The sequence below is a fragment of the Halictus rubicundus genome, chromosome 9 (genome assembly GCF_050948215.1).
Source record: "Halictus rubicundus isolate RS-2024b chromosome 9, iyHalRubi1_principal, whole genome shotgun sequence".
In the NCBI taxonomy this organism is placed as follows: Eukaryota; Metazoa; Arthropoda; class Insecta; order Hymenoptera; family Halictidae; genus Halictus; species Halictus rubicundus.
Window position 1 is genome coordinate 10,923,849 of NC_135157.1, and position 16,677 is coordinate 10,940,525.

General features: G+C 36.7%; 1 protein-coding gene and 1 long non-coding RNA gene across 2 annotated transcripts; one reads left to right on the forward strand and one right to left on the reverse strand.

Annotated features, from left to right (window-relative positions):
• Nucleotides 1-11,353: 11,353 nt before the first annotated feature.
• On the reverse strand, nt 11,354-12,850 carry Rpl9 (ribosomal protein L9). Its single transcript, XM_076793826.1, has 4 exons — nt 12,747-12,850; nt 12,077-12,215; nt 11,560-11,887; nt 11,354-11,475 (listed from the first exon to the last, which is right to left on the reverse strand). The coding sequence occupies exons 2-4, from the start codon at nt 12,212-12,214 to the stop codon at nt 11,372-11,374; spliced, it is 570 nt and encodes a 189-aa protein (XP_076649941.1). The 5' UTR covers nt 12,215; nt 12,747-12,850; the 3' UTR covers nt 11,354-11,371.
• Nucleotides 12,851-13,334: 484 nt separating this feature from the next.
• LOC143357442 (uncharacterized) lies at nt 13,335-13,776 on the forward strand. The gene is made up of 2 exons (XR_013082811.1): nt 13,335-13,583; nt 13,738-13,776. It is a non-coding gene; the product is annotated as an uncharacterized LOC143357442 (long non-coding RNA).
• Nucleotides 13,777-16,677: the final 2,901 nt, after the last annotated feature.

A 16,677-nucleotide genomic window follows, 5' to 3' on the forward strand; every position in this document is an offset into this window, starting at 1 on the left:
TGCATCGAAGGAGACGTAATGTAATAATAATAATAACGTAACGTCTCCGGCTGAGAATATTTTGGTCCCGGATCGAATCCCGCATGGAATGATTTTTTTTTTTCGTTAAACACTTTTTTCTTGTTCTTTCTACTACGTCAGCCTTCTTCCCTGTGCAATTACAACTACAACAGTGTAATAACATAATTATAAGAAATTAAATTAGTTTAATATTAGCCAAAAGTAAGAACTTAGTTTAAATTTAATTTAATAAAATACGACGTTGATATCACTAATTTCATTTGACTATTTAATAGCTACCTACTCAATCTACTTCTGATATTGCTTTTCATTTGCAGCGTATATATTCTAATAAATTTAATTATTTGGGATTAATAAAAGATTGAACAACAATATTTATAATAACTAGTTTTGAACATTTTTTAAGGGTAATTAAATTTAAAAAACAAAAAGAATTATTTAAAAATACAAAATATATTTCAGTACATACCATTAAACCCGATTCTTTTTAATTTTTTCAGTTTAAATTTCACTTTGATATCTTTTTTAGTTCAAAAGTTATAGCAAAATATGCGCCTCGCCGAACCGGGAATCGAATGCGCTACTTCCAGACATAGTTGGGCACTATTTAGATAACAAATTATTTAAATAACGATTCGAATAAAAGATACTTTAACTTTATTCGTTATTCGAAGGTTCGAATAAAAAAAGTATCTTTGTCGAATAAATAATTTTATTCGACGAGAATTTATCCGATGAATAAAGATAATTTTTTTTATTCGAAGCGGATTTATTCGAACTTGGAACAATTTTTTCATCTTTTATCTGTATCGTTTATTCGAAGGCTTCGAATAAACAGCAACGAGGTCCGACGAGAGCCGAACTTCAAAGACCCAGCGACTGACAAACGGCATACAATGTAAGCAGATGGAGAATCACGAACGAATGCAAGTTTAACTTTTAGATTTTTCAATATACCACCATAAAATTGCGACGAGTGAATTGAGGGGCTTTTCCTGATGAAAATGAGTCCAAATTCGAGTGTAATCGAACAAATTTATTGATACGTAATGTTACGATAAAAATTACATTCTTATTGAAGATAGTCCAAATGATGTCGTGTTTGGACTCATTTTGATCGGGACAAGCTCCACAGCTCATTCGTATTAACAATATTATTCTGATTAAAAACATAAAAGCATAAATTGCCAATAATGCACGATTCTCCATCTGCTTACATTGTAGGCCGTTGGTCGGTCGCTGGTCTTTGAAGTTCCGAGCTCGTAGAGTCGCGAGATAACGGTGTGAAACAACTACCAATCAAATTGCAAAACTTCATTGTTTTTCAGGATTTTTTTATGGGACTTGCGCCAACTAATTCGTGGCATTCTTCTGATTAAAATGACACTAAACACGGTACAAATTGGACTGTATTTAGCATTTTTATCCGTAGATTTATTCGAAGGCTTCGAATAAATCTTCGGATAACTTTTGCCAGCTCGACGAATAAACGGCGACGAAGGCCGACGAGGACCGACGAGCGCCGAACGTCGAAGACCCAGCGACTGCCAAACGGCATACAATGTAAGCGGATGGAGAATCATGCATTATTGGCAATTTATGCTTTTATGTTTTTAATCAGAACAATATTGTTAAGACGAATGAGTTGTAGAGCTTGTCCCGATCAAAATGAGTCCAAACACGACATCATTTGGACTGTCTTTAATGAGATTGTAATTTTTATCGTAACATTACGTATCAGTGAAACTTGTTCGATTGCACTCGAATTTGACCTCATTTTCATCAGGAAAATCCCCTCCATTCGCTCGTCACAATTTAATGAGGATATATTGAAAAATCTAAAAGTTTAAACTTTCATACGTGCGCGATTCTCCATCCGCTTACAATGTATGTCGCCTGTCGTCGCTGGGTCTTTGAAGCTCGGCGCTCGGCAAAAGTTATTCGAAGATTTATTCTATAGTCATAACATCAGATATGTACATAACTCGTCAATCATTTGTATTTGACCAGATTTGATCATTTTTGTGGATCTAGTTCCAACATTTATCGTTCGTCAGCGTAGAGGGCGTAAGAAAACCAGTTGTTTACATGTGAGACACGAAACCCCATATGGTGATTGGTCTACTCCTATACCTCGTCTGTGGTGGAACCAATATCACAGACGAGATGGCCAGTCACAATATACTGTTTCGTGTCGCACGGTATGAAATACCGAGTAATTAGAAATCTTAATGAGAATCGAGTATCTTGTATACTTCGAATAATCATGCATAAAAGTTACTTTAACATGCTTTAAGACATGCTCAAGACATGCTTTAAAAGTTACTCTGTATCCCGAGTACTATTAGCCATTTTTACTAAAAAGATTAGGTGGTAAGATAGCCAAGAGGGTATTCGACAGCATCATTCGTAAGAGGAATTCTTACAATCGTTAAACAAGCAGAGACAATAAATTTATCAGTGTACATTTATCCGTGGTTCAAAAGTTATTCTGTACCTTGAGTTTTATCATCTTTCTTTACTAAAAAATTAGGTGACAAGATGGTCAAGGCAGTGCTCGTCGACATCATTGGCGAAAGGAATTGTTATAAACATTAAACAGCCAGAAACAATAAATTTATCAGTGAATTGTGCACGATAAAATAATGCGTACGAATATTCATGATTTAAAAGTTATTCTCTATCTCGAGTTCTATAATTTATTTTTACTAAATAATTAGATGGCAAGATGGTCAAGGGAGTGCTCGTCGACATCATTGGCGAAAGGAATTGTTATAAACATTTATATTATAACAGGAGGTAAGGTTTATACAAACGGCGAGATGATAAGGCGGTAAATCAAGCGAGCCAAGGACGATGGGCAGCGGATTTGATATTTCGGAATTTTGGAAACGATGGCCTCGCGACAAGTATGACAACAGACGTAAACAAAAGGTTTACGTTCACCCGAGGCCGGCCTCGAGCTCGACCAGCTGAGCTATTGTCAACGCCGGGACACGGTCGCACCGAAGCAGTTCTTATATGGATGCCATAAACTTTTTGTTTGGTAATCCACATAAGAACTGTGGTGGCCCGAAATGGTTTTTGCGTTACCGGAGTTACCTGTACGATAAATTAATGCGTGCGAATATTCATGGCTTGAAAGTTATTCTATATCTCGGTTTCTATAATTTATTTTTACTAAATAATTAGTTAGCATGATGGTCAAGGGAGTGCTTATCGACATCATTGGCGAAAGGAATTGTTATAAACATTAAAGAGCCACAAATAACAAATTTTACAGTGAACTGCGTACCAATATTCATGGCTTAAAAGTTATTTTATATCTCGGTTTCTATGATTTATTTTTACTAAATAATTAGTTAGCAAGATGGTCAAGGGATTGCTGGTTGATACCATTACCAAAAGAAATTGTTATAAACATTAAACAGTCAGAAATAATAAATTTTACAGTGAATTGCGTACGATAAATTAATACGTACGAATATTCATGGCTTAAAAGTTATTCTATATCTCGGTTTCTATAATTTATTTTTACTAAATAATTAGTTAGCAAGATGGTCAAGGGATTGCTGGTTGATACCATTACCAAAAGAAATTGTTATAAACATTAAACAGTCAGAAATAATAAATTTTACAGTGCATTGCGTACGATAAATTACTGCGTGCGAATAGTCGTAAATTAATAGTTACTCTGTATTTCGAGTTCTATAATTTATTTTTACTAAATAATTAAATGGCAAGATGGTCAAGGGAGTACTTATCGACATCATTGGCGAAAAGAATTGTTATAAACATTAAACAGTTAGAAATAATAAATTTTACAGTGAATTACGTACGATAAATTACTGCGTGCGAATATTCGTAAATTAAAAGTTACTCTGTATTTCGAGTTCTATAATTTATTTTTACTAAATAATTAAATGGCAAGATGGTCAAGGGAGTACTTATCGACATCATTGGCGAAAAGAATTGTTATAAACATTAAACAGTCAGAAATAATAAATTTTACAGTGCATTGCGTACGATAAATTACTGCGTGCGAATATTCGTAAATTAAAAGTTACTCTGTATTTCGAGTTCTATAATTTATTTTTACTAAAAAATTAAATGGCAAGATGGTCAAGGGAGTACTTATCGACATCATTGGCGAAAAGAATTGTTATAAACATTAAACAGTCAGAAATAATACATTTTACAGTGAATTCCGTACGATAAATTACTGCGTGCGAATATTCGTAAATTAATAGTTACTCTGTATTTCGAGTTCTATAATTTATTTTTACTAAAAAATTAAATGGCAAGATGGTCAAGGGAGTACTTATCGACATCATTGGCGAAAAGAATTGTTATAAACATTAAACAGTCAGAAATAATAAATTTTACAGTGAATTCCGTACGATAAATTACTGCGTGCGAATATTCGTAAATTAATAGTTACTCTGTATTTCGAGTTCTATAATTTATTTTTACTAAAAAATTAAATGGCAAGATGGTCTAGGGATTGCTTGTTGATACCATTACCAAAAGAAATTGTTATAAACATTAAACAGCCAGATATAATAAATTTATCAGTGAATTGCGTTCGATAAATTAATGCGTACGAATATTCATGGTTTAAAAGTTACTCTGTATCTCGAGATCTACTACTTATTTTTGCTAAAAAATTAGATAGCAAGATGGCCAAGGGAGTGCTTGTTAACATCGTTACCAAAAGAAATTGTTATAAACATTAAACAGCCAGATATAATAAATTCATCAGTGAATTGCGTTCGATAAATTAATACGTACGAATATTCATGGTTTAAAAGTTACTCTGTATCTCGAGATCTACTACTTATTTTTGCTAAAAAATTAGATAGCAAGATGGCCAAGGGAGTGCTTGTTAATATCGTTACCAAAAGAAATTGTTATAAACATTAAACAGCCAGAAATAACAAATTTATCAATAATTACTATCACGGCGATCGAGATCTACCGAAATTAATTGGGGTGGGGGAGTTGCGCACCGCGCACCGCGCACTTGATCTCGGCGGCCGCGCTCAGTCAGTCAGTCGAGCGGCGCACTCCGGAGGGAGCGGAAGTGCTTCGGGACCTCAAGGGCGAAGGACCTTGGGAGTTGACCAGAGGTTCTCCAGAGCTGCCCTGGCCTACCCTGACCTCCCTGGCTTACTCTTGCCTGCCTTCGAGTTGACCAGGGACCCTCCAGAGCTGCACTGGACATCACTGGTCAGCCTTGAACCACCTTTAGCTAGCTTAGGGTGGACCAACGGTCATTTAATACTTCCCTGGTCCACCTTAAGCTAGCTCGGGGTGGGCTTCTTGGAAACAGCGAGGTTCTCGGAAGCTTTCTCCGCTCACCTTGGTCAACCTTCAGCAGCTCTATGTAAGTAACAATTCAAATATACACTTTCTGTTTTCGAATGCCTATTCATTCAACGAACGCCGTCAATTATTATTACTGTATTTCTAATTAGAATTTGCGTCGGGACTTTTTAAAACTATCTCTTCTCGAAATTATATTATATTACATTTTTGACATAAAATTGGTATTCCTCCGAACGGAGGTCCCTCGAGGGGCTCACTCACGGTCGGGGCCGTGGGTGAGTACAGGTATTGGCAAACCCGGGGCTACCCTAGTCTTAGGTCGTTGCGTCCCTATCTCGTTAGATTTATTTTCGATTGGAATTGTTATTCTTTCCAATTGAAATTTACCCCAGAACTTACAAAAGTTCCTATTATAAAATTTATATATTTGGTTTTAAATTGGTATTCCTCCGAACGGAGGTCCCTCGAGGGGCTCACTCACGGTCGGGGCCGTGGGTGAGTACGGGTATTGGCAAACCCGGGGCGACCCTAGCCTTAGGTCGTTGCGTCCCTATCTCGTTAGATTTATTTTCGAATGGAACTGTTCATCTTTCCAACTGAAATTTACTCCTGAACTTTTAAAATTTATCTATCTGATTTAAAATTGGTATTCCTCCGAACGGAGGTCCCTCAGGGACTCACTGCTGTGGGTGAGTACGGGTATTGGCGAACCCGGGGCGCCCCGAAGCGCCACCTCAGTAGATTGAAGTTCTGTCTTCATCTACTCTTAGTTTGTTGTCGGTTAGGCCGTACTCGTGTACGGGGTTGTTATGGCTCCCGTGAGCCGGTTAGATTCGCACTCTCGTGCATATTAGGTAGGCCGTACTCGTGTACGGGGTTGTTATGGCTCCCGTGAGCCGGTTAGATTCGCACTCTTGTGCATATTAGGTAGGCCGTACTCGTGTACGGGGTTATTTTGGCTCGCGTGAGCCGATTAGATTCGCACTCTTGTGCATATTAGGTAGGCCGTACTCGTGTACGGGGTTAGCTTGGCTCTCGTGAGCTGGTGTTAGGTTTGGCTCTCGTGAGCTGGTTAGATTACGCACTCTTGTGCGTGTTAGGTAGGCCGTACTCGTGTACGGGGTCATCGTTTGTTCTTTATTTCGTCGTCTTCTATTACTTCGATTCCTCCGTTGTATCTTGCCTAATTATTATTAGTCTGTTTCAGAGCGAGTACAACAGATGAGAAATTTTATCGTCGAACGAAGACAACACGTGGTACGAAGACGTCATATTATTTATAAGTTAGTATTAGTTGTCGAGCAATTATTGTGTTAGATTCACTTTGTTAAATTCGCTTGCTTTTATTTTGTCTCGCATTGTTCAAAGACTTGTCTGATTTAGTTTCCTTCTTTTGTCCACAATAATTGCTCGACTTGCGTGCGTACGTTAGTTTTTAAGATTTGTTCATCGTCGTTGTAATAATGTCGAGTAATGATTGCCATAATTTCACTTTGCTCGGTTCGATTTTTGACTCCGACACAGCCTTAGGCTGTGTCGGCCTTGCTTGTATGTACCAGACCGGTTGGTACCGGTAGTCGGCGAAGAAACATTGAGAGGGATGTACGAGAGACCTGTTCACTCGTGTAAAATCCTCTCTGCCGTAAGTCCACCCGAGTCGCCTCAACGCTAGTCGTTGCCTGGCGACAGGTGGGTGGGGGAAATGGGTATCGTTTGAACGCTTCTCTCGGCCATCGTTCTTCGTGTGGACACGTCGGGTATCGGTACTGGCTGGAGTTGGGCTGCAAGCATTGTACGCGTCGCGTCACCCTCGAACCAGAGCCTTCTGCTCTGGTTCGGTTTTGTTTCTCTCATTGAAAGAATCAGAGCCTTCTGCCTGATTCGTTCTTGATCCCTCGTGGATCGGAGACTTCTTCTCCGATTCACACCTTTTGCTCCGCAATAATTACTCGACATACGCTGCGAAATTTAGTTTGTAAGACTCGAAAGCGACGTTGTAAGAAAGGGAGTCAGAAGGAAGCGTATAGAATTCGTTCTGGCTTCCTTTCGGGTCTCTTGTGCAGCAACCTCCTCGTGGTGAGACCCGGGCAATCGGTATTATTCTCTATTTGTAACAACTTCAAGTGTCTTACAAATAGAGAATAATATCGAGCTAATAGCTGCTCATTTATAATTTCCGAGAACATTGTGAAATAGAATTTAAGACATACTGATTATAAAAACTTGTGTACTTAATCGAATTGTGTCTGAATTTACTTTATGCTAGCTCGAGACGGGCCAAGTGGCCTTCATGCTTCCCTTGTTTACCCTTGGCCCACATTCACCTTCTCGGTAAGCCCCTTTCAATTATTAACCGAAACACTCAGTTTTTGTTTCGGATTACCTTCGGGTTACGGATTACCTCATTCAATGAACATCGTAAATTTTTTTGTTTATTTCTCATCGAAATTTACCCCTGAACTTACAAAAGTTCCTATTATAAAATTTATATATTTGGTTTTAAATTGGTATTCCTCCGAACGGAGGTCCCTCGAGGGACTCACTCACGGTCGGGGCCGTGGGTGAGTACGGGTATTGGCAAACCCGGGGCGACCCTAGCCTTAGGTCGTTGCGTCCCTATCTCGTTAGATTTATTTTCGATTGGAATTGTTATTCTTTCCAATTGAAATTTACCCCTGAACTTACAAAAGTTCCTATTATAAAATTTATATATTTGGATTTAAATTGGTATTCCTCCGAACGGAGGTCCCTCGAGGGGCTCACTCACGGTCGGGGCCGTGGGTGAGTACGGGTATTGGCAAACCCGGGGCGACCCTAGCCTTAGGTCGTTGCGTCCCTATCTTGTTAGATTTGTTTTCGAATGGAACTGTTCATCTTTCCAATTGAAATTTACTCCTGAACTTTCAAAAGTTCCTCTTTTAAAATTTATCTATCTGATTTAAAATTGGTATTCCTCCGAACGGAGGTCCCTCAGGGACTCACTGCTGTGGGTGAGTACGGGTATTGGCGAACCCGGGGCGCCCCGAAGCGCCACCTCAGTAGATTGAAGTTCTGTCTTCATCTACTCTTAGTTTGTTGTCGGTTAGGCCGTACTCGTGTACGGGGTTGTTATGGCTCCCGTGAGCCGGTTAGATTCGCACTCTCGTGCATATTAGGTAGGCCGTACTCGTGTACGGGGTTAGTTTGGCTCTCGTGAGCCGGTTAGATTCGCACTCTTGTGCATATTAGGTAGGCCGTACCCGTGTACGGGGTTAGCTTGGCTCTCGTGAGCTGGTGTTAGGTTTGGCTCTCGTGAGCTGGGTAGATTTCGCACTCTTGTGCGTGTTAGGTAGGCCGTACTCGTGTACGGGGTCATCGTTTTGTCTTTATTTCATCGTCTTCTTATACTTCGTTGTTCCTCCATTGTTTTGTGTCTAATCATTACTAATCTGTTTCAGATTGAGTACAACAGTTGCAGAAATTTATCATCGAACGAAGACAACGCATCGTACGAAGACTCGTTTCTTCTTCGATTACTTCTGTGTTCCTCCATTTTGTGTCTAATTATTATTAGTCTGTTTCAGTTAAATCGCAACAGTTCAGCATGATCATCGTCGAACGAAGACAACGAATAATAAGAAGACTTCACAGTATTTATAAGTTCGTATTAGTTCTCGAGCAATTATTGTGTTAGATTCACTTTGTTAGTTTTGCTTGTTGATTTGGGTCACAGCCTTCTGCTGTGACCAGTTGGTAGCGTCACCCTCGAACCAGAGGCTACTACTCTGGTTCGCTTCTTTCATTTTTCTTTCTCGTAAATCTGAGCCTTCTGCTCCATTTTTATTTTCTCTGGAATTGTTCAGAGACTTGTCAGATTTAGTTTTTTTTTTTGGCTCACAATAATTGCTCGATTCGAGTGCGTGCGTTAGTTATTAAGCTTGTTTATTAGTATTGTATAAATGTCGAGTAATTATTGCCGTAACTTCACTTTGCTCGGTTCGATTTTTGATTCCGACACAGCCTTATGCTGTGTCGGACCTTGCTTGTATGTACCAGACCGGTTGGTACCGGTGCTCGGCGTAGATCCATTGAGAGGGATGTTCGAGAGACCTGTTCACTCGTGTAAAATCCTCCCTGCCGTAAGTCCACCCGAGTCGCCTCAACGCTAGTCGTTGCCTGGCGACAGGTGGGTGGGGGAAACTTAGGGTATCGTTTGAACGCTTCTCTCGACCATCGCTCTTCGTGAGGACACGTCGGGTATCGATGCTGGCTGGAGTTGGGCTGCAAGCATTGTACGCGTCGCGTCACCCTCGATCCAGAGCCTTCTGCTCTGGTTCGGTTTTGTTTCTCTCTTTGGAAGAATCAGAGCCTTCTGCCTGATTCGTTTTTAATCTCCCGTGAATCGGAGACTTCTTCTCCGACTCACTCCATTTGCTCCGCAATAATTACTCGACATACTCTGCGAAATTTAGTTTCTAAGACTCGAAACCGTCGTTGTAAGAAAGGGAGTCAGAAGGAAGCGTATTGAATTGCTTCTGGCTTCCTTTCGGGTCTCTTGTGCAGCAACCTCCTCGTGGTGAGACCCGGGCAATCGGTATTATTCTCTATTTGTAAGAACTTCTAGTAATCTTACAAATAGGGAATAATATCGAGCTAATAGCTGCTTATTTATAACTTTGCGATAACATTTTAAAATAAAATTTAAGACGTACTAATAATAAAAACTTGTGTATTTAATTGAATTGTGTCTGAATTTACTTTAGGCTACCTCGGGATGAGCCGAAGGTCCTTCAATGCACTCCTTGTTTACTCTTGGCCCATCTTCACCTTCGAGGCAGCTCTCTTTCAATTATTAATCAAAACACGCTGTTTTTGTTTCTGAATACCTTTCTATTCAATGAAAAAGGGTTAGCTTGTCCCTGTTGAGCAAGTGTTAGGTTAGTGTTAGGTTTGCTGTCCTCAGCGGGTTAGATTTACACCTGTTTTCACCCGTGTGCGTAAACGGTCGTGTATTGGGTTCAGAGTCGTATCTTCATCATTTATCATAGGTATATGGGCTAAAGTTCTCGTCGATCTAGTTACAAGATCTATCGTTCGTCAGAGTAGAGGGCGTAAGAAATCTAGTTGTTGTTAACGCTGTCGGTATTTCAGATCGTGAGACACGAAACCCCATATGGTGATTGGTCTCCTATACCTCGTCTGTGACGATAGTACCATTTTTGTGTCACATCCTACCGTATCGGTCGGAACTAATATTGTGGAACTAATATTACAGACGAGATGTAGGAATAGGCACCGACGAGATCTACAGGGTGGCCCACATAACTCTGAACAGCTCAATATCTCGAAAATTATGCCATCGATTTTAAAGTTCTTAGTCCTAAATTGCATGGAACTGAAGGGCCTTTCCGACTACATAAACGTGAAGTAGCCTCCCTTCCCTTTTAACGGGGACCCTCTTTATATATATCTCGTCGGTGGAATAGGCCAGTTCAGTTATCTCATCTTATGCTGTTTCGTGTCGCACGAAATGAAATACCGTGAGAATGTTCTTTTCGCGCGCCTCTATGACGTATACAACAGACACCTCTGTTGTTCGGGTTGTCGCATGTTAGGCGGATTTTTAATTTTTAATAGACGAAGCCGAAATCGCAAATTTTTTATTCTTCATTTTCGTCTGATATTGTCGTGGAGAACCACCCAATTTTCTCCCGCCTGTAGTCCAACACTCTGTATATACACATGTACGTTCACATAAATCATAAATAATCTACAGAATAATAGTTCTAAAAATTTTTTGTTTTGTACATATTATTAACAAATGCTAACATATCAACATAATTAATTTGTATTTGAATATGAAGGATATTATTTTCGGACACAAAAATATTACAAAAGCAATCATGGCATGATAATTGTTGCAATGCGCACGTGCATGTGTACATAAATAAATTATACTCGGTAAACGCAATCGCGAAAGTAATACATAGGTCAAAAACAGAGTAAGAATGAATAACCATCGTGGTCAAATGGGGTATAATATTTATTCTTCTTGTACAACTGTTGTTTTCTCAGATACATACAGACCGTCCAAGAACTTTCTGATATCCTTATTCTTTACAGTTGTAGACTGCTGTATTAGGGCAGCTGAAACATAGATAGCAAAGGGTTAGTTATCTTTGATACTCGAAGAAAAGTTTCAAGCACATGGTATTCTGATCGAATATTTACCGGAACGGGAGACATCTTCCAACGAGTTTCCTTCAATAATCAGTTCGTCCTTTTGTTTAGCTGAATTCGTAACAGTCACACCTGGTGCCATTTTTACACGACGAATATACTTCTCTCCCAAGAAGTTACGAATTTCGATGACTGTGTTGTTTTCCGTTGTAACACAATTGATGGGGAAGTGAGCATATACGGCTCTCATTTTGTACTGATAACCCTTAGTCACACCTTTAAGCATGTTTTCTATGTGAGAGCAAACTGTACGTACAGCTGCTAATTCTTTCTTCGTGCCAAACCATTTTTCTACTTTCAGTAACCTCTGGCTGATCATCTAAACAGAAGTAATGGTAACATTAGTGAAACGGTGATAAACCATTGTAAAATATACGCTTAACTTAGAATTTATCAGGAAAGGATTTATCATTTATAGCAAATGAAGGGGAATCCACATTATCATCATATAGAAATCTAACTATAAATATAATTATGAACTATTTGTGGGAATAATATAATTACTTACACGAATGTCAAGTGCGAGGTGCTTAAAAGAGCGTTTAAGAACACCCCTTGGTCCTTTGACAGTTACCAAACGGGACTTGACCGTCACGGTCAAGTCCTTAGGTATTTTCACAGTTTGACTTGTCACAATTTGCTTCATCCTGAAATAAAATAAAGCATTAATATGCAATAAAATCAAAAAACGAAATCCGAAATTAAATCCAACACGAATTTTACAACAAACTACTTTGCACACAGAACACAAGTATACAAGGCATAATGGATTGTCACATGTATTTTCGATTCTCAACTGAATATGTTTTTATAGGTTATACGCAACTCATAACACCAAGTCGAGGATTTATAAAATTTTGAGAAGTGAAACAGAGAAAAACAAATGTAATCTGTACAGTTTTCTATTTTAATAACATATTCATGAACACTGATTTATGTGCAGCCACAGGTAAGAGAAATATGAATTTTCTTCCGAAATTGGAATGTTGACAGAAATGGAAAAAGCAAGGTTATCTTTCACTCTGCAAAATTAACACTTTTCTCAAAAATAATACTCAGCCTTGCAAAAATATGTCATATTACGCAAAATAATACAATTAATATGTCATAGCGTTTATTGCATTGCTGGATTGTTTCGGATTTCACAAAATATCCCTTCTCTTCAATAAATCCTTTACCTCGCACACGCTACGGGATAACCGGAAAAGACCGACGCGTTGAGAAATCATGTCTGCATACTTTCCGGGTAAGTGAAACTTATAGATCAGCAAATCATGATCCGCCACCAGCCCCGCTATTCTCAACTCATAGATGGCGCATTTTGAAACTTCATGTTCTAACCCGAAGACTATTCTTCGACTAATAGCGTGCCCTACCATTGCGTGCACCGTCGCTATTGGCTAAAGAATTGTCTTGGAGTTAGAACGAATACACTTTGCTAGCCATCATCTAGCACGCACACGATACTTTACTAATTGAATTAAAAACTCCAATGCATAGCTCGGCTTGAATAAAAATCAATTATATTTTATAAAATCAATAACTAAGAAGAGACGTTAATTAATAATTTTTTGTTCTGTACCATAAAAATCTTTATAATCTTTATAATCAATACATAAATAATTAAACTACATAAATTTGTCTGAGTCTGAACATTGGTTCTCAAGTTTTGTATCAAAAATACTGGAATAGACAATCAACTATAGTTTAGTTGTTTCGTGGTTGAATATTGGATCATGATTGGAACCAAATCTCCAAATGCAAAATGGCCGATTACGTTAACGAAGTAGCTAGACACGACTAGTGTTTTTTGTGGATGTATTTTCGGTTTTTACTCCCGGTTTAATTTAAAATGTTTGTAACATTTGGCAGCATAACATTTTCAAATTGGTCAAACGTTTCAGGAAATTTATAAATTTCTTATCTGTAAACCGAAGTCCAACCGTTTGGTTACTTTTCCTGCACAGTAAACATTTCAAGAAAATCCCGAAATATCGGGACAAATTCAATTACTCGTAAGTAAATTTGTCGTGCGCGCTTTAATATTGTTTATATTATTTAACGTATGCATTATATTTAGTTTGTAATATTTGAAAATTATTCATAATTTGAAATCGTTTTATAATTAACAGTTCTTGTTTCCTATCTGTGCATATTTTCCTTTCTAAGACAGTTTTGTTAATACATCGACGTTGGGACTGTCATCAAGGATAAAAACGAATGGTCGAAGGATTTCTTGGAGAACTCGGCCAACGAAAATATGAATGAAAAATACTTTATGCAACATAGGATCAAAACAAACACGGAAGTTTCGTGTTCACCATTAAGTAATATTTTGAATCAATTTTCACGATTTGAATATTTGAATTCGACGTGAATTTTCCCATAAAATATGAAATCTATAGTTTTACATAAAAATATAAAAAAGGATAAAGTTGAAGCATCCTACTTTGGAGACTATAAAAGTTAAAAAAAAATGTGAAATTTGATTATATTATGGACAGTGTAATACTACTAATAAATATTGAGTTAAATTTTTTTACATTAATTTAAATAAAAGTATTTCAAACTTAATGTGTTAATAGTACATAATACATTACCATTAAATATGGATAATAAAATTACAAAAGATATAAATGTAATTCGGAAGGGTAATGCAGAGGAATCATCAGCTGCATTAATGACTAAGGAAATTGTAAAAAAACCAACATTCTCTACTGAAAAATTTGATGAGAAGGATATGTTAATAGCACAGTTGCAAGAACAGATTTCAAAGCAAAGAGAATGCATATTGTACTATGAGAGTATAGTGCAACTCATGAATTACAGACTCATGAAATTAAAAAAAGTTCTTAAAGCTCACGAATTATTAGAAGAACTTGATTAATAATTCTGGTTAACAGGAACCTTACTAAAAAGAAAATCTTTTTAAGCAATCCAGTAAAATTAAATTTTTTATAAGAAACATATATATCTTTTTTATATTTTTACTAAAAAAAATATGTCTCTACATATATGCTGTTATGCATCTTTCTGATATAAACAACTATAGTTACATTAACAAATATTGCCATAGTTCTAGACAACATGTAAATATATATGAATGTAAAGAGTAATGTACATATTATTATAGAACATTGTGTTTATTGAAAACTTTCTCCTTTTCTGTAACATATAAAAAGTTAAAGTGTGTTGGATTATTTTCAAATTGTGAATTTCGTTTAACTTCTATATACAATTATAAGATAATATTAGTGGCAATATAATTATACAATGTATTTATAGAAATTAAATTAAAGTAAGATTTTGTTCCTTGATCAACTATAATAAATGTCATCTAAACGAGTATCGTATAGCCATCAAAAACTAATTTTTTGCAAATCTACTTTTTCAAACAACATTGTACATTATAGAATTGAAGATGTTGAATGTCTTCGACCTTTTTCTGAGCCATTTTCTTTATTGTTTTTAAATTTCATCAATATCAATACATCTTGATATTGAATCTGTATATACAGTGTGTTTCAGTATGATAGCTAAATACATGTTTAAAATCAAACAAAATGTTTTCAGTAAAGTTCTGTTCTTGAAGAACTCGAAAATGTATTTTTGTTATGGCTAATGTGTCTGATCATTACTCATTATTTCTACTCGTAACAAACGCTGACAGTAGGGCATTATCTACTTTATTATTTAGAAACAAATAATATCATTTCACTGTTAATATTTACAAACAGTTATATAAGTGGAAATTATTAGTAATGGAAAGGCACACAAGTCAATCGGTACACGCACAGTACCTGATAAATATTCGAATTCGATTTTTTTAAAATTACGTTTTCGTTTATTTGTACATATCGACTACTAATCTCTTGCTTGGATCCACTATCTGTCTTGAAACACCTTGTATTAACTCAGTTCACTAATAACATACTTTGTGCAGTTTACGAAGCGTTCATGTAATGACTATACTTAATTAAACATAGTCTTTAAAAACAGAATAAATTAAGTCTCTCCTTGTTTGTGTAATAATGTACATACGTTCTATCGTTCGAAAGAATGTAGCATTATATGAGAAAATCATATATTCATTCCTACGTAAACATTTTTCGTTGATTCATTTGCAAAAAATATGTTTTAAATGCTTCGCCGTGACATTTCAATGTATATATGGATGTTATAAAGTTACTGAGAAGTACACAAAATGCAAAAGTTTATTTCATTTAGTACTTTAAGTAGCAATATACGCTGTAATACGTTAATGTGCGTAAGAGAAAGTACTAAAAACATCGATACTACAAAATATAAAATAAGATGTATTTTACAATACTTGTGTACTGAAATACAATAAATAAAATTATGAGTAAAATAAGGCAATACTATAAATGTTTAAGATCATGTTTTTGCGTTGTCCGTTTAGAAAACAATATCCTCATAAATTTATTACCTAAATGTTAATTCTAGTTTGGCGGTTGGAATGGATGTGAAAGGTGAAGGAAATGGAGATCAAGGTATGAAAAAGAAAAGGAGCATTTCCTGCTAGTGGGCCCTTAGTCGTATACAAGGTGTCTTCAATTTAGTGCTACGAACAGGGTTGAATTATAGCTTTTTCAAGCTTGGAAAAATAAATAGAAAATTTAGAATAACATTTTTTGTACTTCGTTGCATTTTAAATGTTTAAACACGGATCTCGCCGCGCTTTTTAACGGAGCTAGGTCGAAGAGTCTGTTAATTATTTAATATTTCTACTCATTATAAATGAAACTTCGTACGGAAAAATGTCGTTCTATATTTTTAATATTTGCATGTCGTCTCATCTCTTTGATTGTACCATTATTTCATAGACACCCTATATGGAAATTGTTAAAGGACTGAGAAACCGTGGAAAGGATATTGTCTTAGGAGTCCTCTAGTGGCGAAGACGTAAGGTGCCGCCACACTAGTCATTAAATTTAAATACAGACTACGTTACAGATTACAATATAACACGCACGTGTGATATACTAAATTTAATAATAATTTTTCGAAGTTTGTTGTACTTTTTACACTTTACAATCCAATCTTTTTTTAGCACATTTTATGAAACTCATCGAAACGAACGTATTCACG